General features: G+C 49.2%; 2 protein-coding genes and 2 long non-coding RNA genes across 9 annotated transcripts in view; 3 read left to right on the top strand and 1 right to left on the bottom strand.

Moving 5' to 3' along the window:
- The window catches only part of PEDS1 (plasmanylethanolamine desaturase 1), a 20,857-nt gene extending 16,890 nt beyond the window's left edge, over window positions 1–3,967 (top strand). For all 3 annotated transcript variants that reach the window (XM_040459760.1, XM_040459762.1, XM_040459761.1), the window contains exons 5-6: window positions 388–600; window positions 2,508–3,967. In XM_040459760.1, the coding sequence (XP_040315694.1) occupies window positions 388–600; window positions 2,508–2,629 (335 nt within the window). In that variant the 3' untranslated portion in view covers window positions 2,630–3,967. The remainder of the gene's footprint in view (window positions 1–387; window positions 601–2,507) is intronic.
- A 633-nt stretch (window positions 3,968–4,600) lies between these two features.
- On the top strand, window positions 4,601–10,597 carry LOC121019940 (uncharacterized). Its single transcript, XR_005785819.1, has 2 exons — window positions 4,601–5,175; window positions 10,261–10,597. It is a non-coding gene; the product is annotated as an uncharacterized LOC121019940 (long non-coding RNA).
- Window positions 8,976–10,336, bottom strand: LOC121019939 (uncharacterized). Its single transcript, XR_005785818.1, has 3 exons — window positions 10,032–10,336; window positions 9,354–9,517; window positions 8,976–9,022 (listed from the first exon to the last, which is right to left on the bottom strand). It is a non-coding gene; the product is annotated as an uncharacterized LOC121019939 (long non-coding RNA).
- A 2,406-nt stretch (window positions 10,598–13,003) lies between the features above and the next one.
- UBE2V1 (ubiquitin conjugating enzyme E2 V1) overlaps window positions 13,004–26,303 on the top strand; it is a 30,915-nt gene continuing 17,615 nt past the window's right edge. The window contains exon 1 of one of the 4 annotated variants that reach the window (XM_040459764.1): window positions 13,004–13,112. In XM_040459764.1, the coding sequence (XP_040315698.1) occupies window positions 13,091–13,112 (22 nt within the window). In that variant the 5' untranslated portion in view covers window positions 13,004–13,090. Of the gene's footprint in view, window positions 13,113–13,493; window positions 13,540–14,421; window positions 14,464–26,303 lie in introns of those variants that run through there. The other 3 variants (XM_040459763.1, XM_040459767.1, XM_040459766.1) reach the window with 3 other exon arrangements.

Raw genomic sequence — 26,303 nt, 5'->3', positions numbered from 1 at the left:
TCGTGAACCCTTGTCTCAGGCTCTGCCTTTGGGAACCTGGACAAAGACTTATTGCCGTGTTAGTGACGATGAAGTTGAGACTCAAAGAGGCAGAATCGCTGGCCCAAGCTCATGTAGCCAAGAAATGTCAGAGCACGGACCTGAACCCAGCTCTGCCTGACTCCAGAGCCCACACCCGTAACTATTTCTTGTGCTTCCTGCACGATCTGCCCACTGAGCAGAAGAGAAGCCTGAGGCCCAGAGGGGAGTCTGAACTTGCCTGAGACCATGGGGGAGGGTGGAAGGAGGCCAGGGAGCTGCCCAGGGGCGAGGAGCCGGGGCCAGGCTGGTGGTGGCCCTGCCCCCGTGACAGCCTTGACACCCTGTTGGGGGGGCGCGGCCCCGCAGAAGCGCTGGAGCAGCTGTACCCCTGGGAGTGCTTCGTCTTCTGCCTGACCATCTTCGGCACGTTCACCAACCAGATCCACAAGTGGTCGCACACGTACTTCGGGCTGCCACGCTGGGTCATCCTCCTGCAGGACTGGCACGTGATCCTGCCACGCAAACACCATCGCATTCACCACGTCTCACCCCACGAGACCTACTTCTGCATCACCACAGGTGCGGCTCCAGGGTGGCGTGGAAGAGGCTGCCCTGCCCCCACCCCAGCTCTGCCTCTATCCTCAGGGTTAGGAGGGCAGAGGTCACAGGAGGAGGTCATATCATCCTTGCCCTGCAGGAACATGCTCTTAGATTCATGTGCCAAGCGTAGGTGCTGAGGACGCAGCAGCACGAGAGAGACTGCCTCCCCCACTCCCACCTCCTAGAGTCGTGATTTCAACCATCCATCCATCCAGCAGATATTTGTTGAGCACCTACTATGTGCCAAGCGCCGTCCTGGGCTGAGGCTCCAGCACTGAAACAAACAGGCAAAAATCCCTGCCTCTATGGTATTCACATTCTAGTAGGGGACATTCCATTTAACCATGCTAACTGCTGGTAGGTGAGGAGAAGGAAATGGGGGACTTTACCCTTTAAATAAGGTGGTCAGTGCACCGAGGAGACAGTTGAGCTGAGGGAGAAAATAACGCAGATCTGGAGGAAGAACAGAGGGTGTGAAGTCCCCAAAGGAGGAACACACAGGCCTGCTTGGTTTGAGGAACAGCGAGGAGGTCAGTGTGGCTGGAGCAAAGGGCACTGGGGGCAGGGGAGATGACAAATGCCCAGTCGTAAGGAGAGCTCTGGTGAAAGCGAAGCAGGGTGAAGGGCAGAGAGGGAGTAGGGAGGCCGGAGTGTAGCTGTTCATGGTAGGCGGTCAGAAATCTGGAAGAAGAAAAAAAAAGCGTGGGGGGGCCCTGCAGCTAAATAATGACAGAACAGTTCAGGCCAAGGGAGTAGGAAGTACAAAGACCCTGAGGCGGGAACACGCCTGGTAAGACCAAGGAACAGGAAGGAAACCCACCTGCCATCAGTAGTTACAGGACCAGTACCAAAGAAGTGAGATGAGTTGAGCAGGTTTTCTGGGGTCAGCTGGCATCTTTCAAGATTAAGGGTGTCTGAGTCAGGCTACAGCTTACGATCAGCTCTCCACTCTTCCGTGTGCATCTTTAGGAAGCAAACCTCCCTGGATGTGCTTTGTTCTCACGCACAGCGTGGGGCTGCAGCCGCCACCCTACATAGGACTGTCACGGGGCCAGGGCGTGAAGGGCGCTATGGCAGATGTGAAGTGCTTGGCACATAATAAGTACTCAATAAGTCACGGCTACTAGTTTCTGCGGGGAGAGCGGTGCGTTGTCTTTCTGGAGACAGAACTGAGAACCACAGAAAATATTCTTCGTACGTCTTAAGGTCATGTTCTTTGAGAGCAGGTGGAGGGGGTGGAATTGAGCCTGCCGAGATCAGTTAACTGCTCAGCCAAGCCTAGGATCGGGCCTGGTTTGGCCACTCGCTAACGGGGAGACTCCTCTCTGAGCCCGTCTTCTCATGTGGAAAATGGGAGTATCTACTATTTGGGTAGGAGGCTATCATACAGATGAAATAAGATGGGAAGTAATATTTACTGAACATCTTTGTGCCAGTCACCATCCCAGACACTCGGGATCAACAGAGGGAGAACAGAGTTCTGCTCTTTGGAGCAGTTGCTGTGGTTGGGAGTTGGGGAGAAAAACCAACACAAAACAGGGAAGTGGCCACAGGTTATCATAAAGGATATAAAGAAACAGAAGAGGGTGATGTGGTCAAGGAAGGCTTCCTGGAAGAAGTGGCAGTGGAGCCCAGTGATAAGAAATGCTGCCACTGTGCCTGGCATATAGTAAGCACTCGGTAAGAAAGTGAACGAGTGAGGGGACAAAGGCATGTCTGAGCAGCCCTAAGCCCACTGGTGGGAGGTCCCCGTCCCCTAGGTCAGCCCTTGTCCCTCTACAGACTCACTCCCTGTTGCTCCTGCCCCAGGCAAAGCCAACTTTGCTCCGTCTCCTCAACTGCTGCTCTCCCACTCAACGCCCTGGTGCCCTGTTTCCCCCCTGCAGGCTGGCTCAACTACCCTCTGGAGAAGATAGGCTTCTGGAGACGCCTAGAAGACCTCATCCAGGGCCTGACCGGCGAGAAGCCTCGGGCCGATGACATGAAATGGGCCCAGAAGATCAAATAACTACTCCGAGCCTGCCACCTTGTTGCCAACCCTCCCTAGCCCCCTAAACCGAAGCCATCTGCCAAATTCCAGCCTCCTCGTGCTGGCCCCTCCAGATGGAGAGGACGCCTCCTGGGCTGGGCCCGGGCACCCCCAGCCCACCCCTCGTGACACAGAATACTTGAGCCACTGATTCTTCAGTTCCTTTTTTTCATTTTCTCTCCTTGGCCCCTCCCCAGCCACCTGAGCTGCTGTCTCCAAGCCTGACTCTGCAGAAAAAGGAGCCCCGCCCTGCCAGCTATTCCGTGGGTAGAGGAGAAGCTCACCCACTCCCTGCGCTCCTACAGCACCCCCACCCCCACCCCACTGGGCAGCCCTTCAGCGTGGCTGGCGTTGGGGCCACTGAGTCGTCTTATCTGTCTCTCGTTTGTCCCCAGTGGTCTAGGAGCCCCCAGGCACACCTAAGTGTCCCCGGAGCATTTGCCCTGCCATGGCCCTGTGAACTGACCCCGAAGACCTGGGTGGGTGGACAGCCCCAGGCACCACCTTCAGCCTAGCCTGTCCACCCAAGAATGGCAAAGTGAGCAAGGGTCTGAGGGCAGCCGGCCAGAAGAGGCAGGAATCCCCCCTTCTCCCCTGCCCGTCCCCCACCTGCCCACGTGATTCCAGCCAGAGCTGATACTTCTAATCAGAGGATGTCTTCACAGAGTGCAGCCCCTGCAATGGGTCTTGGGTCATTTGGACGGGGACACGGTGTCCCCTCTGGCTAGGGGAATGTCAGAGAAGGAAGAATTGGGCTGTTTTGTTTTGGGTTTTTTTTTTTTTTTAAAGGTGCTTGCTTGTTTAATGTAAATAATAGAAAGCCTTAATATCTTTTCTGTAACACGGAGTAATATTTTAATGTCACGTTTTGGATGTACATAATATATTTATAACAAAGCAGCAAGAGTCTACTTAACCTCGGCTGCCTCGTATTTCCTGGTTGGCTGGTGGGGGGGTGGTTAAGGATCCTGAAGAGTAAGACCCCACCTCTACCCCATTCCCAGCTCCCTTCCCCCAACCTTGGGCTCAGAATGGGAGTTTTTTCACCAGACACAGTGAATTAATGTTGCCATGTGCTGCAAACACGTTTGGAGGGGACCCATGATTGGGTGAGGAATGGCCTTGCAGGAAGTCATGATGATCGAGTAATGAAGGCTGATCCCTATTAGTGAATTCCTTCAGCAAATGTTATTGGCCTGGTGTGTGCCAGGCTCTGACCTGGACACTGGGACACAGCACTGAACAGACAAGGACTTACCCTGGTGGAGTTGACCTCCTGAGAGACAATAAACATAAATAAATGCATATGTACATTCAGATGGTGATTTGTAAAGAAAATCAAACAATACTGAATCACATTGGAAAAGCAGGGTGGGGCTGCTTCGGCAGCATTGGTCAGGGAGGGTCTGAGAAAGTGACATCTGACCTGAGACCTGTAGGAGATTGAGCCAACTAAGGGAAGCGGTGGCAGACTGGACAGAAAGTGCAAAGGCCCCGAGGCAGGAACAAGTTTGAGGTTTTTAGGACACAGTGGGACTGGACTGGAGTGAACAAGGGGAAAGTGGAAGATATGGTTGGAAAAATCGGGACTTGTTATGTGGAGCCTCACAAGCTGAGGAAGTTGGGAGACACTGGACGTTTTAGATAAATATCTTGTTCAGTTACTCATTGAACAAGTAATTACAAGGCACTTCCCATGTGCTAGGCACTGAGATTCAGTAGTGAACATTACAATCAATATGTAGCCTGAGCTTCATAGTTTCTGCAATATTAGCAAAAAAAAAGATGTTAGGGACACAGAAATTGTAAAATACTCTTCAGAGTGGTCACAGATAAAGCTTTTTTTTAATGTTTGTTTATGAGAGAGAGAGCATGTGTAGGAGAGGGGCAGAGACAGAGACAGAGACACACAGAATCTGAAGCAGGTTCCAGGCTCCGAGCCATCAGCACAGAGCCCGACGCCGGGCTTGAAACCCCGCCGTGAGATCATGACCTGAGCCGAAGTTGGACGCTTGACCAGCTGAGCCACCCAGGCGCCCCAGATAAAGCTTTGCCCTGAAAGTATGCCCACCACTAGACTTGACTTGTGACTGTCCGAGGGGATCCCAAAAGGAAGGGGAATTAGAGTTCAATTCATTAATGACAAAATAGCTTAAGTAAAAATAGCTAAAATCATTTTTATTAACTCCTATAATAACTGAAAAGTTGAGTTAATAACTGACTTAAGGTTTGGCAGAACCCAAGGGTTCACATGATTCACCAGACCTTGGTCAATCTACTTCCGTTTTTCTCTTGAGTTGAGACTTGAGATTGGACCAGCTCTGCAATCTCAGTGGAAAAGTTTCCCCGCCCCGTGGCCGCAGCAGAAGCCCAGGCCAGGCTCCCACTGGGACAGATTGTGTCTTGTGGTGGTTCGTGGTTCTGACTGGCCAGGTTTGAAACAGGTTCACCCGGAATTGCAGGGATGGGAACAACACTTCCCAAGCCACAGGATGAGAGGAGGGAGATGGTTCCCAAAAGAAAAGGTAAGGTGTTATCAAAGGAGGTCTACAGTGGATGGGGCAGCCAGCCAAACTCTGGAGGGGTCAGATAAGCAGCCTTGGGGCTGCAAGAGTTGGTTTCCTGTTCACAAGCCCCGGTAGGGAGACTGTCCAGGCCGAGCAACCTGTGTTAATTACCCTGGCCCAGCAAAAATACAGCCTAAGTCCAGAGAGGTGAACTGGCTTGCCCAAGACGGCACAGCTGCTAAGGCAGAGCCAGGCCTCACACACAGACTTGTCTTGCTGCTCCTGAATCCCAGGGACTGGGAAAACACCTTCAGAACCAGAAGGAGTGTCCGGTCTGATTGTGTTGGGTCATTTGTGAGATATGGGTGTTGCAAACAAGTGCCTGTGAGGGCTGGGCAGGGGGAAATGCTCATATCTGCTGAACACTTAACCACCTGCCGGACTGCAGAGAGCTCCATACATCGGATCTGAGAGGTGAAGACACTTAGCCCCATTTGCAGATAAGGAAACTGAGGCACTGAGGTCATGTAACAGGCCCACGGTCACATAGCTAGTAGGTGGCAGGGCTGGAATCCGAGCCCTGATCTGACCCAGAGCCCCTGTGCTTTCACACCTGCCTGTAGCCCCAGTGGAGGGATGGAAGTGAGGAGGCAGGTGGCAAGTGAGAAATGCGTCGAGAAAATAGCAACAGAGCAGGATGAGAAAGCGGCTGACACAGAGGGCTGGGATGGATGCCCTGGAGACATCAGGCCCAGAGAGCAGCTGCTGCTCACATCAGCCGATTAAAGAGGAGCCAGAAATCCAGATTTTTAAAGATGTTGGCTCCATTTTTTAAACATACAGTAGACAAGGGCACCAGGGTGGCTCAGCTGGTTAAGCCCTCAACCTCAGCTCAGGTCACGATCTCATGGCTGGTGAGTTCAAGCCCCGCATCAGGCTCTGTACTGACATCTCAGAGCCCGGAGCCTGCTTCTGATTCTGTGTCTCCCTCTCCCTCTGCCCCTCGCCCACTTGCACTCTGTCTCTGTCTCTGTCTCAAAAATACATATTAAAAAAATATATACAGTAGGCAAAATAAAACAGGTGTACGGGCTGACTTCCGCCCTCAGCTTCCCAGCTGGTGCGGGATGGCCTGCTTTTAGGTGGATTTGTGCTGCTATCTGGTGGCGGAGTGGGGCAGGTAGCAACGCAGGGCAAACGTGTATTTCCAGCTTGGCTGGGAATGCCCTGCATCCCCCTCTATGCTGGCTGCTTCTTCCAGGGGATCTTGGAGGGGCACCTGTCCCCAACTTTACCCCCGCCCCCTTTTGATAAACCTAAAAAATTTCAAGCTACCCTTTAAACTATTCTTTAATAGGTAATGCATGCGTAAGGTAAAGACTAAGAATCAAACAGAAGGATCTAGAGCAGGGGTCCACTGATGGCCACCCGTGAGCCAAAGCTGGCCCACTTGTTATTCTATGGCCCCAGGAGCATTTTTTTAAGTGGCTGGGGGGCAAAAAAGAATATTTCCTAACACATCAAGTTCAAATTTCAGTGTGGCCGTAAAGTTTTACTGGCACGCAGCCACACCCATTCATTTGCACATTGCCTAATACAGCAGCAAAGTTGAGAGCCAAATGGCCCTCAAAACCTAAAATATTTACTTATGTGGCCCCTTACCAAAAAAAAAAAAAAAATCTACCAACTCCTGGTCTAGAGTGAAGAGTAACGTGTTCCCACTCATGTTTTTCCAAGCCCTCAGTTTCCCTCCCCAGAAGCCATACTTCAACAAGTCCCTCGCAAATCCCTTGAACAGGCAGAGAGGCGTGCCCGGCCCCTGCTTTCACACGATCAGTAGAACATTATACACACAGTTCGGCACCTTACCTTTTCTCACTTAGCGTATTTGGGAGACAATGTTAGATCAATACTTCCTTCCTCTTTTTGACAGCCGTGTAGCATTCCAACTTCATATTGGACTTTCATGTTTTAACTCGCCTTTTGTTGCACGTTGAGGTTGTTTCCAGTCTTGGGTAATACGAGACTGCTGTTATGTGCAGGGGAGAACCTGAGTCTTTGCTCATCGGGGCCAGCAGACCCCTGAGGGGTTAATTCCTAGGAACCGAATGGTTGGGCCCCGGGTGTCTGTGTTACATTTGGATAGTTCAGGCCAAATTGCTTTCCAATTGCCCATCTAAACTCACAACTTTTGAGAGTGCCAGATTCCCCACACCCTTGCCAACACAGTGTGTTATCAAGTGTTTTGTTCTTTGCCAATCTGATAGGTGGTTTTAATTTGCATTTCTCTTACTCTCTTTCATTGAATCTAAGAGATCATTGATTGTAAGATGCATCCTGATTCCACAGATGTGTGAATGTAATAATGTGCATCTCAGAATCATTGAAATATAGTATGTTGAATGACCGCGGGTATCTTACCTCATTTCCTTACTCTGCACATGTCCTTTTCCTATTTTTCTTGGGAGGCAGGGCAGTAGTGGTTAAGAGCTTGGGGTTCAAATCCGAGCTCTGCCACTTACAAGCTTGTAACTTTGGCCAAGTTACTAAACCTCTCTGTGTATGTTTCCTCATCTGTAAGAAGAGATAACAGTACCTACCTTATAAGGTAGTTGTGAAGCTTAGATGAATTAATATATGCAAAATACTATGTTCCTGGAACGTAGTAAATGCTGCATAAATGTTGGCTATGATTAACATCTTTTCTTTTGGACTGTTTATCTTTTTTTTTTTTTTCCACAATGAGTTGCAAGGGCTCTTTATAATGTAGGGAAACTCACCCTTTGGTCCTACCCACCCCACCGCCCCAGACTTCTGGTTCTTATTTATTTTTCCCTGACCACAAAAGTAACGTGATACAAAATTCAGACATTACAGAAATGAACTGTATAGGAAGAAGCCAACGGAAACAACTCAGATGTCCATCGAGAGGAGTGAGTAGATAAATTGTAACATCCCCCTATCCACCCACTCCCATCCCTTTTGGGTTTTACATACTTCAGCAACTTCATCAAATGTTAAATAAAACATTTTCATGTTATGCTTCAGACACACCCCAGAGGGACATCATTCCATGTATGTGCCATGAAATGCCATTAGCAAGTGTGTTTCCCACACCCACTCAATCTCAGACCCCCTCCCCAGGCATTCTACTCTCTGTCTTCTGGGTGCCCACGATCCTTCCTGTGAACAATTTGTCAGCTTTACATTCTGTAGTTTGTATTATAAATGCTGTAGCAGGAGGTTGGGGAGTTTTTTCTTAACTATAAATTGGAAATAGGATCATAAAATTATATAATGTTATCTATAAGCTGGCTACTCCAAGTGCGGTCTGCGCATCCCCTAGGGGCTTGTTAGAAATGCAGCATTTCAGCACAACCCCCACCCCCAAACACACATACAGAATCAGAATCTGCATTTTAACAAGACTCCTAGTGATTTGTGTGCACATTAGAGTTTTGAAAAGTATTGCTCGGGGGTGGGGGGGGGCACCTGGGTGGTGCAGTCAGTTAGGCATCCGACTTCGGCTCAGGTCGTGATCTCACAGTTTGTGAGTTTCTGTGCTGCCTGCTCAGAGCCTGGAGCCTGTTTGGGATCCTGTGTGTGTTCTCTCTCTCTGCTCCTCCCCTGCTTGTGCGCACTCTCTCTCAAAAAAAATAAATAGACATTTAAAAAATATATTGTTCTAGAGTCGCCTGGGTGGCTCAGTTGGTTAAGCGTCCGACTTCGGCTCAGGTCATGATCTCGCAGTCCGTGAGTTTGAGCCCCGCGTCGGGCTCTGTGCTGACAGCTCAGAGCCTGGAGCCTGTTTCAGATTCTGTGTCTCCCTCTCTCTGACCCTCCCCTGTTCATGCTCTGTCTCTCCCTGTCTCAAAACTAAATAAAACGTTAAAAAAATAAAAAATAAAAAATATATTGTTCTAAAAAATAATACTGTAGGCTTCACAAGTATGCTGCATTTTTTACATTTTGAAATGTAAAAATGCAGGAGGCATTTTATCGTAACTATACCTGTGAGGCACTCATGCCTTTCACATCACACAGATTCCCAAACTGCCCAGATGTTTTCCCACCTTGTTGAGAATAGTGTTTGACTGAACGCTGGAGAACAGGCCACATGTGTCTCTTCACTGGAGCACTGTGCAGCCTCCTGTACCTACCAGGTATGCTTTTGACTGTAAATAGCGAAAACCTACCTTCAAGAGCAGCTTCAGCAATAAAGACACTTATCTCACGTCTTACGAAATCTTAAGAAACCTGTAGGTAGACAGCCCCGGGATTCCTTCAGCAGCCCAACCACATCATCCGAGGTCCTAGCTCTTGCTATCTTCCTGTGCCAGCACCTTCTTTCTCTGTACACCTGTAATGTACCATAGACTTTGTGGCCTCTTGATTGCCACAGCCCCAACCATCAAAAAACCTCCTTTTATAGGAAGGAGGAAAAGGGACAAAAAGAAGCTTTCTCCTCAGTTATTCTTAAGGGAGGGAAACTTTCCAAACTCGTCCCCTCCTCAACTCATTGGTCGGAAAGAACTAGGTGACCCGCGCACCCTGGGACCAATCACTGGCAAAAGGAAATGGCTGTGCCAGTGATTAGCTTGGATTCACACCTGGAACCGGACCTTCAGCCTCCTAAACAAAACCAGCTATGTGGGCACGAAAGGACATGGTGACTGAACGCAGTCAACGGTGTCCAACACACCCCCTCTCTGGCTCCCCGCCTCCAACCTTGCTGCCGCCCCATTCAATCTCCTCAAGGCCGCCAGGCTGCAATTGGTAAAAAATGCAACCCCGCCCACGCTTTCCCCCAAATCTCCCAAGCTCCCCGGAGGAAACGGCAGGTGCCCCAGGGTTCAGAGAACTGAATTCCAAACCTGATTTTATTCCTTCCTTGTTGTGGGATCCTGGGAAAGCATTCCTACGCTTCTGAGCCTCAGTTTCCTTATCTGACAAATAGAGATGATAAAAGCTTCTTTGCAAGGGTCATTGAGGATTAATAAGAAAAATAATAGCTAATACTTATACGGCACTCTGTGTCAAGGCCTTCTCTAAATTCTTTAGTTCCATTAACCATTTTAATCTTCCCAACAATCCGATAAACAGGACTCTTGTCCTGTAAACAGCTACCAGCCCCAGCGCAAGGCGGAGATGAGGCGCAGGCACCCGCCGAATCCGGCTCGGGGGACTGGCTGTGACTTCCGAGAGAGGGGATGGAGCTTCTCGGAGGGAGCTTCAGCGCCGAGGACCACAACTCCCGGCAGGCTCCGCGACGCCGCTGAACTACAATACCCAGCATGCCCCGGGCCGTCGGGTTTAACCTATTCCTCCTGCAAGGTGTTCCTCACCGGAATTTGCTCTACTGTGAATTTTGCTTGCCAGAAATTCCCCTAGAGAACCAAGGAATCTATGCGAGTAAACGTTTAGGAGCATCGTGGATAAATGGCTTGTGTTTTCATCCTCACTCCTTCACCTGTCAGCTCTGAGTCTGTTTTCTCATCTCTAAAATGGGGGTGTCCCTAGAATTTGCCGCATCCAGTTGCTGAAAGGATTCAAAACTGGAAATGACGGCTTGGTAAATATCAGCTAGCGTCCCCTCCTCCCTCTGTGCTAAAGAGTTTTATCAAAGCATTTCATCTCTACAGCAACCCTATGAAGTTGATACTATCAACCCCCCCCCCCCCTTTCAGAAGGGGGAACTGATGCCAAAAGAGATTCAAGTCTCTTTCCTAAAGTCACAAAGCAAAGGGAGTGGTGAAGGAAGACAGAAACCCAGAAAATTTCACTCCGGAGGTGAGTCCACTTTAGAAGCCCAAATGCTTCCCACTTGCTACTGAGGCTTTCCAATGACCCAGAGTCCAAGGCAAATATTTTCTGTGCTCTTCAAAAAAAACTTGAATCACGTGACAAACGGGACACTCTCAAGGTGATTACCTGTTGCCAGGCTGGGAAGGAGACGCACGTGGCACTTTGAGAATCAATTATAGCTGAATCCGACCAGGTTGGAGAAATCAAGGAAAGTTTCCCTGAGGGGGTGATGCTGGATCTAAGAATTGAAGAGCGGAAGAGCGCAGGCAAAAGCCCTAAGGGTAGAGGGCACGTGTTGCAGAGGGCTTGAAAAAGGCCAGTGTTGCTGGAGAGGTACAGGCAAGTCTCAGAGGTACAGGCTGTGTTAAGGAGGGGGGAAAGAGGCACCCAGGGTGCAAATTTTAGGGAAGTATTCACTTGCAGGATAGTGCAGGGGCAGAACTGAGACCTAAGACTAAAAGTCTCCTTAAATGAGGCTTAAGTGAAAGCTCCATCCATCGTGGTTTGCCCAGAAGAGTCCTGTTGTCCCGGCACGATTATACCGGGCCTTCTTTGAATCCGACGTTCCTTAGTCGGAGGAGCATTCTATGGTCACGTGACTTGTAGAGCCTATCTTATCACCAGGAAATGGGGAGCCACTGAAAGATTTAACTGAAGGGCGTTTTGAGCAAATTCTGCCTGCCACACAGAGACTGGACCATGGGGGCAAGAATAAAGGGTGCTGAGGTCACCCAAGTGGGAGACGAGGACAGCCTACCCTAAGTAAGAGAAATAAATGGAGCCGAGAAATGCTTAGGAGGCACTGCTGTCAGAACCAGGTGATGCAATGGATGTGCTGGATGAGAGCTTCCCATTTCCTTGTTGCCTGTACTAAAAGTCCCCGTCCTTCCTCTGCCAGGGTTACCTGTGTTACCTTGAGGCAGTCCCTTTACCTCGCAGCTTGTTTGTACATCCGTTTCAGGGCTTCTAAGACCATTTACAATAAAGGAGCAGTCCCTTCTTGGATTTAATATATATTTGCAAACATGTGTCTGTAGGACCTTTGCACATGCTGCTCCCTCTACCTCCTAATCATTCAGTTTCAGTTTCAATGTGACCACTTTAGGAGGCCCCTGCTGCCCCGTCCCTGCTTTACTCTACGTCCTATCATAGTTATATATTCTTTTTTTTTTTTCAACGTTTATTTATTTTTGGGACAGAGAGAGACAGAGCATGAACGGGGGAGGGGCAGAGAGAGAGGGAGACACAGAATTGGAAACAGGCTCCAGGCTCTGAGCCATCAGCCCAGAGCCTGACGCGGGGCTCGAACTCACGGACCGCGAGATCGTGACCTGGCTGAAGTCAGACGCTTAACCGACTGCGCCACCCAGGCGCCCCATAGTTATATATTCTTTCCTATTTCTTTGTTAACTGGCTATCTCCGATTAAAATGTAAGCCCGCAAGAGCAGACTTCAGGGGTATGTATCCATTCCCACAACCTAGCACAGCGCCTAGCACATAGTTGTTCTTAGTAAATATTTCTTTGGATGAATAAATGGATTGATAAGTGAATGAATGAATGAATGAGTGAATGCTTTCCCTGACAACTTAATGCCCCCCAACATTCTCTGGCCAGGGAGCATGGATCCTGGAAGCAAGACATTTCTGGCCTGGGTTCAAATTCAGACTTAGTCACTTAACTGCTAAATTGTGATAAATCGCTTAACCCTCCTCAGCTTCATTTTTCACATTAATCCCGACCTGGTAGAAATATTGTGAGGCTCCAGCTAGATAGGAAAACGCTCGCAGCGAAATAGGTAACTTTTTTTAAGCTTTCTTTTCTTCTGTATCTTTCATAATCGAGTCCTCCCAAGTCCGATCACCCCCGCCCTTCTCACCAAGCACCTCAATAACTCCCTCGCACCCGAGCCTGGAGGGACATGCAGGTTGCTGGGCCCTCCCGCACACAAATCATGTTTCCTCCCTCTGAAAAGGCAGGGAAAAAACCTTCCCGGCAACGGGTCGCGCGGTCGGCTTAGCGGGCGTCAGCGGTGTCGTCTGCGCAGGCGCGGACGCCTGCGCAGAAGGGCCCGGGGAAACGGGTGGGGGGTGAAGAAGGGGCCGGCCTTCGAGCGACAGCGACGCAAGATGGCAGCCACCACGGGCTCGGGTGAGCTGGGGCGCCGGACCCGGCCTGCCGAGGGGGCGCGGGCTTGGGCCAGGGGCTGGGGACCCGCAAAGGCCCTAGCAGCGGGACCAGGGCCTCTGCGCTGCCTCTGTCCGCTGGGCTCCGCGGCGGCGACCCTGGCGGCCAGAGTGGGGAGGAGGAGCAGGCGGTGGCCGGAAGCACGGGCGGGGGCCTGAGGGGCCTGTGGGCGGCGCGGCGGGGCTCACAGGCTTCCCCGGGCGGCGTGAGGGCCCTGTTGGGAGGAAGGACCCGGCCCCAAGGCAATGCTGAGCGGCCGGAGCTATCGAGGGGCGAGCCCAGAGGCACTCCTGAGGAGACGAGGCTGGCGGCTCTGGGGGAGATCCAGGGGTCCTCTAGAGGATAAGGAAGCGCCCCTAAATGAATGAGAGTCCTTTACCGGGTGATGGAGGTCCGAGTGAGGGGGTAGCCATCCTTGGGATGTCCGTTTGGCGGGGACTTCAGAGAACCCCTTAGGATGGATGGAAGGAGAAAACGATCTCAAGGGGGTGACCGAGGATCCTCCATTGGTTAAGGGGACGGCTCCAGCGTTAGTTTGGGGGATGGGGTTAGCCGAGGAAATCTCTATGTCGCTTGGAAAGGGGGCGTCTTGGCGTGGCTGGTTTTGGCGGAGCGGGGGGATTAAGGGCATCAGGACTGGCGAAGTGAGAAGGGAAAAGGATCTCTCAGGTTCCAAAGGGGAACGACCCCATCGTTATCAGGCTTTTCTTTGAGGAGACATGTTAGGTTTTAGGAGCCAAGCTCTGAGTGGGGCAGCGGTGGAAACTTTCGACATTGGGTGAATTGGAAGCCCTGGGGGTACCTGTTCGGTGCGGGAGGTCCACCGAGGGAAGCCACATGCGACGGTTGAGAGTGGGGGAAAGTTCAGAGATGTTTCTCTCCGAAAAGAAAAATCTCCTCTCTCGGGTGAGGGAAGCATACCCTAGTAGTGCCTGTTTTACGGAGACTGTCACTCCGTTCCAGTCCTTTGGATGTTGGGAAAAGATAAGTGGGTTCAGCTCAGCAGTTCCCTATTGAGTGGATGGGTATGGGGAGAGGGACAAGTGAAATGAGAAGTCTGGGTGACTGGGGCAGGAAAGCTGAGCAATCCCCATCTCCAGGATGCAGCAGAGGGAATAAGGGGGCTGTACTTTGGAGGAGGGGGAGTGCTCCCAGTCTCGTGTAGGTAGAGGGAAGCAGCATTTATTTTGAGACTGGATTCGCTGTTCTACACTCTTTAGATGGGCCAGAGGATCAGATCACGAAGAGTCCGTTTCCAAGTTAACGTTCCGCAAATGGGCATCAGGGGATGGACTCAGATGGCCTTCTTGAGGAGGTAGGGTGAGGATTAGCTGGGGGAGGTCCCCCAGAGACGCTGATAAGGTAAGAGAGAATCCAGAAGTGCAGGATTTGGGGGAAGACTCTGTCCCCCTTATGGAGAGGCGGCTGTACCTGTCGGCCAAGGAGGTCCTCTCAAATGCGGGGACGACGGGTGACCTCTGATGAAGCAGGCAGGGCCGCCAGCCCGGCTACTGAAATCCTCTGGCTAGTTAAGGCCACAGCATCAGCACTGTCAGGGGAGGTGACCTAAAGGGAAGGGGGCGATGGGAGTCCCGTCTTTCCGGGGCGATGCGCCTCCAGTGTCCCAGGGAGCCATCCTTGTCTGTTGCAGTGGCCGTGGAGGGGATTGGCTGTAGGGGTTCAGACCGAGGTGACCTGTCACAAGCTGCCTTTTAAACTTAAAGCAGTGGGGTCCTCCCGGGGGGGCAGGGAGGGAGGAGACCACACATCCTTTTCCTGGAGTTTGGTTTCAGCTGGAATAGTGCTGAGTCAACTCGTCTTGCACGATACTGCCACAGAAGAGAGAGGCTGAGTCAGGCCAGCCTGCTGTGGGAAACTTCGCACCAGAATAGCACCCCTGTCAGGTTGCTAGGAAGTGAGGGGCACAGAGTGCCCGTGGCAGCCAGCGTTATGGTTGCGTTGCAGCTCAGCCCTGTGTGCAGGCACTTGAGATTGGCCACCTACAGTCCGGCTTAGCAGCTACTTGATTCTAACTTGAGGCCCTGCCAGTTGATGATTGCTTCATAAATGCTACTGCAGTCAGATCAAACCTCATCGGCTGCTGTCCTAATGTCAAGAGCACTTGGCATGGTTTGGGTGACAAGGAGCAGGCTTCCAGGTGCTCCAACACGGGCTTCCCGAAAGTCCTTTGTCTGTTTATTCAACAGATGTTTATCGAGGGCCTGTTGTGTCCCCTTGTGAACGGTGGGTGAGAGAGACCCAGCCCCTGGCCTTCAGGAGCTTCCACTCTAGTCGGGAAGAAAGCCGCCAAAGGAGTAAATAATGATTAAGGCAGTTTCAGATAGCAGTTGGCGCTACGAAGGAAATTGTGCGATGTGATCAAGAGCAGGTGGGGAGGTGATCTGGGAAGATGACATTTGAACGGTTAGAAGGGATGGCAGGAGCCAGCCCGACAGTGTGTATCGTAGGCAGGGGAGGCGGGGACAGTGAGTGCAAAGGCCTCATGGCAGGACCAAGCTCAGTGTCCTGAAAGAACAGATTAAAGGCCTTCCTGTGCAAGAGAGGCTTGCTAAGGAGATGAGTTGAAGAGCTCTAGCTGTGGATTTTATTAAGTGTGAAGGAAAGCCATCGAGTGAGCGCGTGGTATGCATTAGGCCTTCAGTAACTGTTTGTTGAATGAATGAATGAATGAATGAATGAACGAACGAGTCTTAAAAGGAGGGGAATGACACAATCCTGCTCTCTAACCCTGAGAAGTCACTCAGGTTGGTCAGGGGCCCCGAGGCCTTCCTTAGGTTTAGAACCAGCCACCTGATTAACCTGTGCCCTCATTGCCAGGAAACAGCTGGGAAGCCTGTGAGTTCCTGTAAAGGGCTGCCCTTCGTTTTCTTTTGGTCCAACACCTTGGCATCTCCCTTGGTTCTTTGCTGCGTGAGTTCTGCATAGACCCTAGAGGGTGGTACCGTGAAAAGCCCCCGAGACTCCTTCAGGATGCCCGTGCTGTGGCGGGTGACTGCCTCTGCCGTGGCCAGGATTGCGGGACCTCAGGCCCTTGGCTGCCAGGTCCTTCGTCTCACCCAGCATCCCACGGGCTTCCCTGACAGTTGCCCAGCAAACCTGAGTGCCCCAAGAGTAACCCCTGATGGGGTGTGATTTTAAGTTTGCATAGGCTGGAGTGGCCTCCTCTACACATTCAGCATATGTGCAGACTTGACCGTGTGGGCAGTGGGGGCTCAGGAGCCCTCCGTTCCATTCAGGGGTGTTCCCAGAGAGCTGGAGATGGCAGATGAGAGCCTGTAGTCCGGGAAGTTGGGCTTGGCCCTGTGTGTCTCGCTGTGTGAACGTCTTGTGCCGCTTGTGGCCGCCTGCCTCTTGTACAGCGTGGGCCCTGCGTTCGGGAGAACCGCTCACCTGCCTGGCGCTCCGCTGGTGGAGGGGAAGCGCTGTGTTGGGCCAGTACGACCTGTTGCTCTCTTCAGGGATTCCCAAGGGTAATTGTGACGATTGTGACGTTCCCCTTCGTGGGAACTTTCGAACCGTGCTTTTCACTCCAGCACACGCTCTCTCTCCTGCCCCTTCCCTCTCACCTGAACTGTAGCTACAGTACTTTGATGAAGGTGGAATACAAAAGGTGAAGTCGGGAATCCTCTGTTTAATTCCGAAAGGCCCCAGTTGAAGGACAGAGCAGTGTATTTGGTGGAGTAAACGTTTAACACTGAACTACTTCAGAGTTTTCCGGGTAATTTGACTTCCCTGTTATGTCATCTCAATGCAGTGCTCCACAGCCTAATGGGCTAACCAGGGAAAGTGCTGTCCCCACGTCATTGCTGAGGGAGATTGGTGGCTGAGCGGTGGCACTGAGACTAGAGCCCCGGGGTTTTGCTCCACCGCCCTCCCCAACCCTCCCTCTCCAGTGCCTTAGCAAAGAAACGGAAAGGCCTGGAGTTGGGCGTATGCCCTTCCTAGGTCTTGGGGTGTTTCGTTGATCTTGGTGAGAGAAAGGGCTTTAAAGAGAAGGATCTGCCAGCTGCAGCAGGGTCCCTTGTTACAGGAACCCTGGCCACTGTTTGTCCCATTCTGGGTAACGTGCTGTCCTGTGAGCGTGAAGTCCACTTTTAAGGAAGTTCTTTCTTGTGCCTTATACTCAGCACCTCATACTCACTGGGCTTGGGGCCCCTCGTGTCACGTACGAAGCAGGACTTTGTCTTCCATCACGTGCAGGCCCTTCAGACTTCTTTTGAAAGAGCACTTCTGGGGCTGACTGTGTGCCAGACGCGGGTTTCAATTCAGTCAAATTAAATGATCTCAGTCCTCCCGGCAGCAATTTGAGACCCGTGTCTGTCCTGAAGGTGAGAAAATAGGCCCAGAGAGGGGAAAGGACTTGCCCGGGGCGCAGAGCCGGCGGTGTGTAGAGCGAGGGTGCAGGGCCTGGGGCAGTTCTGCTCCAGGGCGCGTGCTCTCGGCCATATTCTCATTCTTCCAGCCCCCTTTGCCTTCTCTCCAGCCAGGCATCTCACATTCCTTCAGCCCCTCACAGGTCTGTTGACATTTCCGACTCGGCCAAGTGTCTTTCACGGGTGGATAGTCGCGGCCCTCAGGTAGGATTCTTTCCTCACCCTTCCACCCACCCATCACAAGTCCAGGAGGTGTAACCCAACGAGAGATGCCCGATCCTCCTCTCCATCTCTACTCTTGCCATTCTTGCCCAACCAGCACCATCTGTCTCTCCCCTGGAAGACTGCAGAAGCCAGCTTCCGGTCCTGCCCTTTTCCAGTCCGTTCTCTGGAGGAGGCGCATGAACTCTTGCAGACCGAAAGCGGAAACCACCACTCCCCTGCAGAAAGCCCTCAGAATCAAATCACCCTGCGCTTAGAATCAAGTCATGCTCTTTTCTGAGGCGCGCACGGCCCTCTGTGATCTGGGTCTTGCCCACCCCCTGACCTCATGTGGTATCACGCACACCTCTGCTCTTGCTCCGACCCCTTTGGGAATGCTCTGCCCCCACATCTTCACATGATTGGCTGCCTCTTGTTCTTCAGGTCTCCTCTCTCCAGAAAGGCCATCCCTAACGACCCCCATTCGGTGTAGTCTTTTGAGTCATTATCACATGTCTCCTCTGTCCTTCTAAAGCACTCACCTTGGGGCACCTGGGTGGCTCAGTGGGTTAAATGTCCAACTTCGACTCAGGTCACGACCTTGTTTTTCGTGATTTCAAGCCTCACGTCGGGCTCTGTGCTGACAGCTCAGGGCCTGGAGCCTGCTTCGGATTCTGTGTCTCCCTCTCTCTCTGCCCCTCCCCTGCTCGTGCTCCTATGTCCTCGGCACCCAGCATAGTCCCTTTCCCTAACATAGTAGGTGCTCGGTAAATATTTGTTGACTGTTGCAGTGAATTAATCAAAGGTCTCACCTTGATGTGGCCAATATGTAAATTTGACAGATTTTGGAGGAACAGTGTGTCTGATAAGACAGAAGCAAAAGTGACTGACTCTTCAGCTTTTCAAAAAGAAAAGCCCTTGTCCTGATTAGTTGGTATTTCTAAAGGGACTTTAGCATAGACTTAACTCTGTCCTCTCCTTCCCTAACTGTCCCGACACACTTCCCACATCTTATTCTTTGTCTCTACCCCTGTCAGAAAATCTGGTCCTTGTCCCTGGCCACCCTAGTGTCAGAGAAACACAAGGTCTCGTAATTTGTCACCAGCTGTCGGTTGTCCCATTGTGTGGACTGTAAAGATAGATCGCCACTGTTTCTTCCCCTGGATTGGCAGTTCTTAAACTAGTGTGCATCCGCATCACCAGGATTGCTTGTTCAATTGCTGGGCTCCACCCTTAGAGTCCCAGATCCAGGAGTTCTGTAGTGTGTTGTAGTGTTCTGGGATGGGGCCTGCGAATTTACATTTCTAGTGGGTTCCCAGATGATATATAGGCTGCAGGGCTGGGGACCATACTCGGAGGACCATTGCTGTAGAGGAGAGAAAACACCTCCTCTGGGCAGGCACTAACTAGGGAGCCAGACTGCACTGGCCAGTTGCTCAGGAATAAAAGTTACCCGCTGCCAACTTTCTGTCTACTTTTCAGGAACATTGAAGCTGGTGCATCACCTTCCAGGCCTCCTGATTTTCCAAGACAGAAGCAGCACCAGACTCCTAGCTCAGTTCACTATCTTCTTAAAATAGGCAACCAAACCAGTTTTAACTGGCAACTTTCAGGAGAAACCTGTGAGGCTTGGTCAGGCCAGGGTTTTCCAAGATTGCATGTTGTATAATAGCAGCTGCTTGGTGGCCGTGATTTTCCCAAAAGATGTTTTAAAGGGCTTCAAATCCATTTCGTGCCACAAATATTTTAATAGGTGGCTGTGTTTCATATTACTGCATTAAATGTTTTACTATGACATGGTATAAAACCCTATCAAATATTCATGCTTTTTCAACCTGGTTGTCATATTTTCTTTGTAATATCCTGCAGCTGCTGACTTTTCAGTTTATATTTAGCCGGGAGAATAACTGGCTGACTTTCGATACTGACACAGATCCAGGAAAAATCCTTCTGGAAAGAATTCTGAAGTAACAGGAACAAATATTTTCTTTTTAAAAATCTTGGATTGCTGTGGTATTTTAGCACCTTGGTGAAGTTATCTTAACATTTTCATGTTAAGTTTTTAATAGTTTATTAAGATTAGTTAAGAGTTCATTTTTACATCCTCTGTATTGCCCCTTAAAGCTGTTTCTCCAGCTGTCTTTTGGTGTCAGATTCACACAGATATTAGGAATCTTAAGATTTAGGTTGATTCAGTAGATTAAAAAGCCATAGCAATTAAACATATATTAGAGCATTCTTAAGTTTTTCTGATCTGTTATGCTTCAGTTCTTCGGCATGTGTGGATTTAATTTTTAAATATATTCACTGAAGAAGCACCTGGGTGGCTCGTTCAGTTAAGTGTCCATCTGTTGGTTTTGGCTCAGGTGATGATCTCACAGTTCAGGAGTTCAAGCCCTGCATCGGGCTTTGAGCTGACAACACAGAGCCTGCTTGGGATCCTCTGTCTTCCTCTTTCTGTGCCCCTTCCCTGCTCGTGCTCTCTCTCAAACATAAACATTTAAATATATTCAGTGAAATCCTATGTTAAAATTAGTGTATCATGATTTTAAGCTTATACTCTCCATTTGGGATGGGATGAAGTCCTAACTTATGACTGGTGCACTCACAAGGTCTATAGGATCCATCTATCCATCCATCCATCCATCCATCCATTTATTTATTTATTTATTTATTTAGTATTTTATTTTTAAGTAATCTCTACCCAACATGGGGCTCAAACTCACAGCCCCAGGATCAAGAGTCACATGGTTTACCGACTGAGCCAGTCAGGCACCCCTGAATTCCACCAATATTTGGATTTATATCCCTGGATAAGCCCTGAAGTTCTAGCACCTAGGGCATAGTCAGGCCATTTGGAGTTGAGTGTGCTTGCTTTGTAGAAAATACTGATGTAATAACTTCATACACAGTTTCTATGGTTTAGAATATCAGTAACATGCTTTCATATATGTTTTCTGAAACAAAGTTCATTTTGTAGTGAAGAATCCTTTGACTTGTGTGGTTTGGGTAAAAAACCAGTTTTCCTTCATTTAAAAAAAATGTAGGTTTCCTTGAAAGTATCTATTATACTTGATTTAAAAAAGCTAGTTATCAATTTTTAATGATCTCAAAAGACGTTAGGTATCTCCATTACATGGTAGCCAGTGTTCAGTGTCTTGGCCACATAGACCATGTTAGAGTTTACTGTGGGAAAGGAAGAGTTGGGTTGCCTGGGGGCTCAGTTGGTTGAGCGTCCACCTCTTGACTTTGGCTCAGGTCATGAACTCCCAGTTTGTGGGATCGAGCCCCACGTCGGACTTTGCGCTGACAGTGCAGAGCCTGCTTGGGATTCCCTCTCCCTCTCTCTCTCTCTCCCTCCCTCCCTCCCTCCCTCCCTCTCTCTCTCTCTCTCTCTGCCCCTCCCCTGCTGACACTCTTCTTTCTCATAATAAATAAATAAACAAACAAAAAGGGGAAGGAAGAGTTGGTACTGTTTCTCCAATCAGGAAATGTTTATTAAGTACCATTATATGACAGGTAACATAACAGATTCAGGGGAGGCAGGGTTGAATGAGTCACAGCTCTAACTCAAGAAGCTCCAAGAGTGAGTCAGACAATAAAAAGGAAATAAAATAAAATGTAAAGAAAAAGAAAAGGCCCGGCACAGACATTGTGTGAGGGTAAAGGTACGTGAGAGAGGGGTGCTTGACAAGACCTCTGTAGACTGCCTGGTTTTCTAATTTAAGATTTGTATTTCTTCTCAAGATCATTCAGAATTCAATGTGTAACTTTCCTTGGGCTACTGAAAATCCATACTCAGCCCCTTTGATAATCTTTATGATGTCAAGAATTTCTTTTAATAGTGCTATGAGTGTTTCTGTGCTGTATTTTCAGAAATAAACAGAGTTTCAGAGTTAGGCTTTTGTGACATCGAACATTATTCATTCTGAAATAAGATCCCTTGCTAGCACCCAGCCACCCATTCATTCATTCAACAAGCATTTGAGTGCATACTCTGGCAAGGCACTCCTTGAGGGGTTGGAGATTTGGCGTGAACCAAAGAGATGAAGCTTTGCTCTCGTGAAGCTTATTTTTGTTCAGATGGGGAGAGACAGTAAACCACTAATGAAGTAGAAATGAATATATTTTAAATGTCAAGTGGTAACAAGTGCTGTGAAGAAAAAAAAAGCAAGATGGGGCACCTGGGTAGCTCAGTCTGTTAAGTGTCCCACTTTGGCGCAGGTCATGATCTCACAGCTCGTGAGTTCGAGCCCCATGTCAGGCTCTGTGCTGACAGCTCAGAGCCTGGAGCCTGCTCCGGATTCTGTGTCTCCCTCCCTCTCTGCCCCTCCCCCACTCACACTCTGTCTCTGTCTCTCAAAAAATAAATAAACGTTAAAAATGATTTTTTTAGGGGGCGCCTGGGTGGCACAGTCGGTTAAGCGTCCGACTTCAGGCAGGTCACGATCTCGCGGTCCGTGAGTTCGAGCCCCGCGTCGGGCTCTGGGCTGATGGCTCAGAGCCTGGAGCCTGTTTCCGATTCTGTGTCTCCTCTCTCTCTGCCCCTCCCCCGTTCATGCTCTGTCTCTCTCTGTCCCAAAAATAAATAAACGTTGAAAAAAAAAATTTTTTTTTTTTAAAAATGATTTTTTTAAATAAAAGGCAAAATAAGGCAATGGAAGTGGCTGAGTGATGGAAGTGAACTTACTTTGAAAAGCTAACTGTGGAGACTAGACTGCAGGTACAGGCCAGGTAGGCTGAGCAACCAGTTAAGAAGCGGAGAGGGCATGGACTGCAGGGATCATAGTGGAGATGGTGAAAATGGGCCACGTTTGGAATACATCTGGAAATGGGTTGGGTATAGGGTGTAAGGGAAAGAGTTCTCATCTCGACTCCCAAGATTTTTGGCCATAGCAATCTGGTAAATGTTTGTGCCACATACTGGGATTGAGGAGTGGGTCGTTTTTGTGTTTTTCGAGGAGTACAAGGCAAGTTCTGTTTGGAAGTGTTTTTAGAGTCTTAGTAGCCATCTAAACGGAGACGTCAGGGAGGCTGTTAATTGGAAATGTAAATTGGAAAGTCTCCAGCCTCTTTGGTCTGGGTAAGACCGCTTGGGGATGGCTAAGTAGAGTAGACGGAAAGGCAGAGGGCTACGGGCTCTGCCCTGAGGTCAGGCAGGCAGTATTCGGAGGTCAGGGAGGTGCAGCCAAGCAGCCAGGGAGGTAGGACGAGAACCTGAGGCCCAGGGAAGCCCAGGAGTTGCCACTGGAGCTCCAGGAAGTGGGGGTGGGAGCTGAAAATTTGGCCAGAGGGTGCTCCTGGTGCCCCTGACCAGAGTGGTTTCGGTGGGTGACTAGGTGGAAAGGGCTGATTGGAGTAGGTGCAAGTAAGGTGAAGAATGGCAGGCAGGGAATCAGGACAGCCCTTTTGAGGTTTTTTGCTAAGAAGGAACAAAGAAATGTGATGGTAACTAGAAGGGATATGGAGTCAAGTGAGGGGGTTTGTTTTGTATTTTATGATCTGTGATACAATGTGCCAGTGACGGTGACTCGATAAAAAAAATTACTCTGCCAGATATTACACACACTGCTTTACAGGTTTTATCTCATTGATTCTTCCTTGCCACCCATAGAGGCAGAGAGTGACGGCATCCCCGTTTTGCTAAGGCTCAAGGTAACTGGTAAAGTCGCACAGCTAAGGTTACGAGGAAGCTGTGGACTTGATCTGGACTTGATCCCAGATCTGTGCTCTTAATCCTCTGTGGAAAGATCGTAGAATTTTCTCTAGAGTACACTCTGATTCTTTTTTGTGGGAAATAACTTAGCCATTGCTCTGACGAGCATTTAGAAAATAGAATGGTGGGGCGCCTGGATGGTTCAGTGGGTTAAGCATTTGACTTCAACTCAGGTCCTGATTATCTCATGGTTCCTGAGTTCGGGCCCCACATCAGGCTGTCTGCTGTCAGCACAGAGTCTGCTTCGGGTCCAGTGTCCCCCTCTCAGTGCCCCTCCCCAGCTTGTGTGTGCTTTCTCTCTCAAAAATAAATAAAACATTAAAAAAGAAAAAAAAAAAAAAAGAATGGTATGGGGTGCCTAACTGATTCAGTCATTAGAGCATGCGACTCTTGATCTTGGGGTTGTAAATTTGAGCCCCACGTTGGGTGTAGAGATTGCTTAAAAACAAAATCTTTTTAAAAATAATAACAAATAGAATGATAGACCAGGTATTCTCATGATTGTATGTGTGTGACATCTAAAAATAATTTATGTCATTTATACCATGCGAGGAAGCGTGGATGACTTAGTGCTTTTTTTTTTTTAACTTTATTTATTTATTAGAGAGAGAGAGAGAGAGCACACAGGGTGGGGGGGGGGGCCGGACAGAAGGGTAGACAGAGGATCCAAAGTGGGCTCCGTACTGGTTGCAGAGAACCCAGTGTGGGGCTCGAACCCACAAACTGCAAGATCATGACCTGAGCCAAAGTCGACTCTTAACCAACTGAGCCACCCAGGCACCCTGTATTTATTTTTTATAAAATGGGGTTTGCATACCTTTTTATTCTCTCCCCCACCCCAATTTTGGATTTATCAACAAGTTCTTATGCAAAGCCTGTTTTCATGTCACGTTGTAAAAATGGGAACTGCTGCCATACTCATGCAAATTGATATGCACCGCCTTAAATCTCTTAGCATTCCTCTGTTTCCCACCCCCTGGCCCTATAAGAAGTTGATTAGATGTTCTGTCCCAATATTTGCTCCAAGCAAATGCTTCTGGCTCTGCATCCTGAGGTGAATGGTTGCACAGCCCTCACCTGGCCTCTGATCCTTCACAGCCCACCCTGAACATTACCCGGGAGATTTGCTTTATCTCTAGTCCTACTCAGAGTCTTGTAGCTCCCGCCGGTGCTCCTGAGGATAAAGTCCAGTCCCTCTCCGTCCCACCTCTGTAGCTTTCGTCAAATTCAGAGGGGCCTAGGACCCCTCAGAGGTAAAACAGAACAAAACAACAAAACCATTGTTCTGTGATAGGTTATATTTCTGTCATCCAAAGTTTTGATGCTGTTCTGTTTCATTGAACTTTGTGTATATCTTGTTTCCATAGTGAGACTTTATACTCCAGTCGGGAGACTTCTGTTTTTCTTTCATAGTCGCTATAAAGGTCTAGCATGGGATTGGATAAGTGTTGGATGTTATTGCACAGAAAGAAAGTTGTGTACATATATGTTACTGACATTCATATATAAGGAAATTCTGACAAGCAGGTAAAAAGCCTGGAAGAGAGAGAGAGAGAATCCCAAGCAGGCTCTGCACCCTCCACGGCGCACAAACCGTGAGATCAGGACCTGAACCCAAGAGTCGGATGAGTAACTGACTGAACCACCCAGACTCCCCCTAGCAAACTTTTAATTACAGTCCTGAGACGTGTGGATATTTTGCCTGACGTGTGGAGTAGCTCAGTTTTACGCATGTTAAACATGGTGAACCCCAAATGGTGCCTTACCAAGTAGAGTTTAGTAAACCAGCTAACCGGGTGCTAATCAGCCCCTTCTGTTTAAATATCAGAAAAACTAAATGAACCACTCCATAGTTTTATAATTTCCGATTTCTGCTAGCTGTTGTTATTCCCCAAACTCTGCTTTTAGTCAGCTCGAGTGAAAATAAAAGTTTATGTCTTAGTAAAATAAATTCAAGGTAACAGTGCTGTTTTAGAGCTATAGTTTGTGGACTTGAACTCTTCAATATTTAGCTAAATAAAGGTCAACAGAGTACTGCACCCGCTGATGCCAGATTTGCCCAGTGTTTATCAATCTCACCCTTCTGACAAAAGAAAGGGTTTAAAATATTCTCTAAGCTAAGTCTAGGATGTTAAAGATCAGAGACTTTTTTTAAGTTACTTACTATTTATTTTTGAGAAAGAGAGAGTGGGAGCAGGGAAGGGGCAGAGAGCAGGCTCCGTGCTGTCAGTTTAAGAGCCCAAGCATCGCAGAGCCTGACGTGGGGCTCGAACTCATGAAACTGTGAGATCATGACCTAAGCCGAAATCAAGAGTCGGACGGATGCTCAACTGATGGAGCCACCCAGGCGCCCCAGGATCAAAGAGATTCTTGAGAACAATTCGGTGACCCCCAAATGTTGTAAAATGGTGGTCCATAAGCTGAATCGGACCGACAGATACTTGGCCAGAGCAAAGGAGTGACTGCGCCCTTTAGACAGACATGTATTTTCCAGCTCATCTGAGTTCTTAATACTCCCGTTTTAAGCCAGCCATTAAAGAGAATTTGTAAAGCCATACCACTCTTCTCACTAATTTTCTTTTGTTCTTTGGAAAGTGTAGTTCTTTCATAAGATATGTTATTTATCTCAACACATGATGGTTTGTTGTGCTTAGTTGTAAATGAATTTTTAAAAAATTTTTCAGTTTTATTTTTTTATAAGTTTGTTTATTTTGAGAGAGAGAGAGTGTGTGTGTAACTGGGGGAGGGGCAGAGAGAGACAGTCCCCAGCAGGCTTGGCGCTCGCTGTCAGAGCAATCCAACCAACCTGAGCAGAAATCAGGAGTCGGATGCTTAACTGACCTG

Source organism: Herpailurus yagouaroundi, unplaced genomic scaffold, assembly GCF_014898765.1.
Source record: "Herpailurus yagouaroundi ecotype Mexico unplaced genomic scaffold, PumYag 246, whole genome shotgun sequence".
Classification (NCBI taxonomy): Eukaryota; Metazoa; Chordata; class Mammalia; order Carnivora; family Felidae; genus Herpailurus; species Herpailurus yagouaroundi.
The sequence above is the reverse complement of the archived record's forward strand: the minus strand, read 5'-3'. Positions and strand labels throughout refer to the sequence as shown.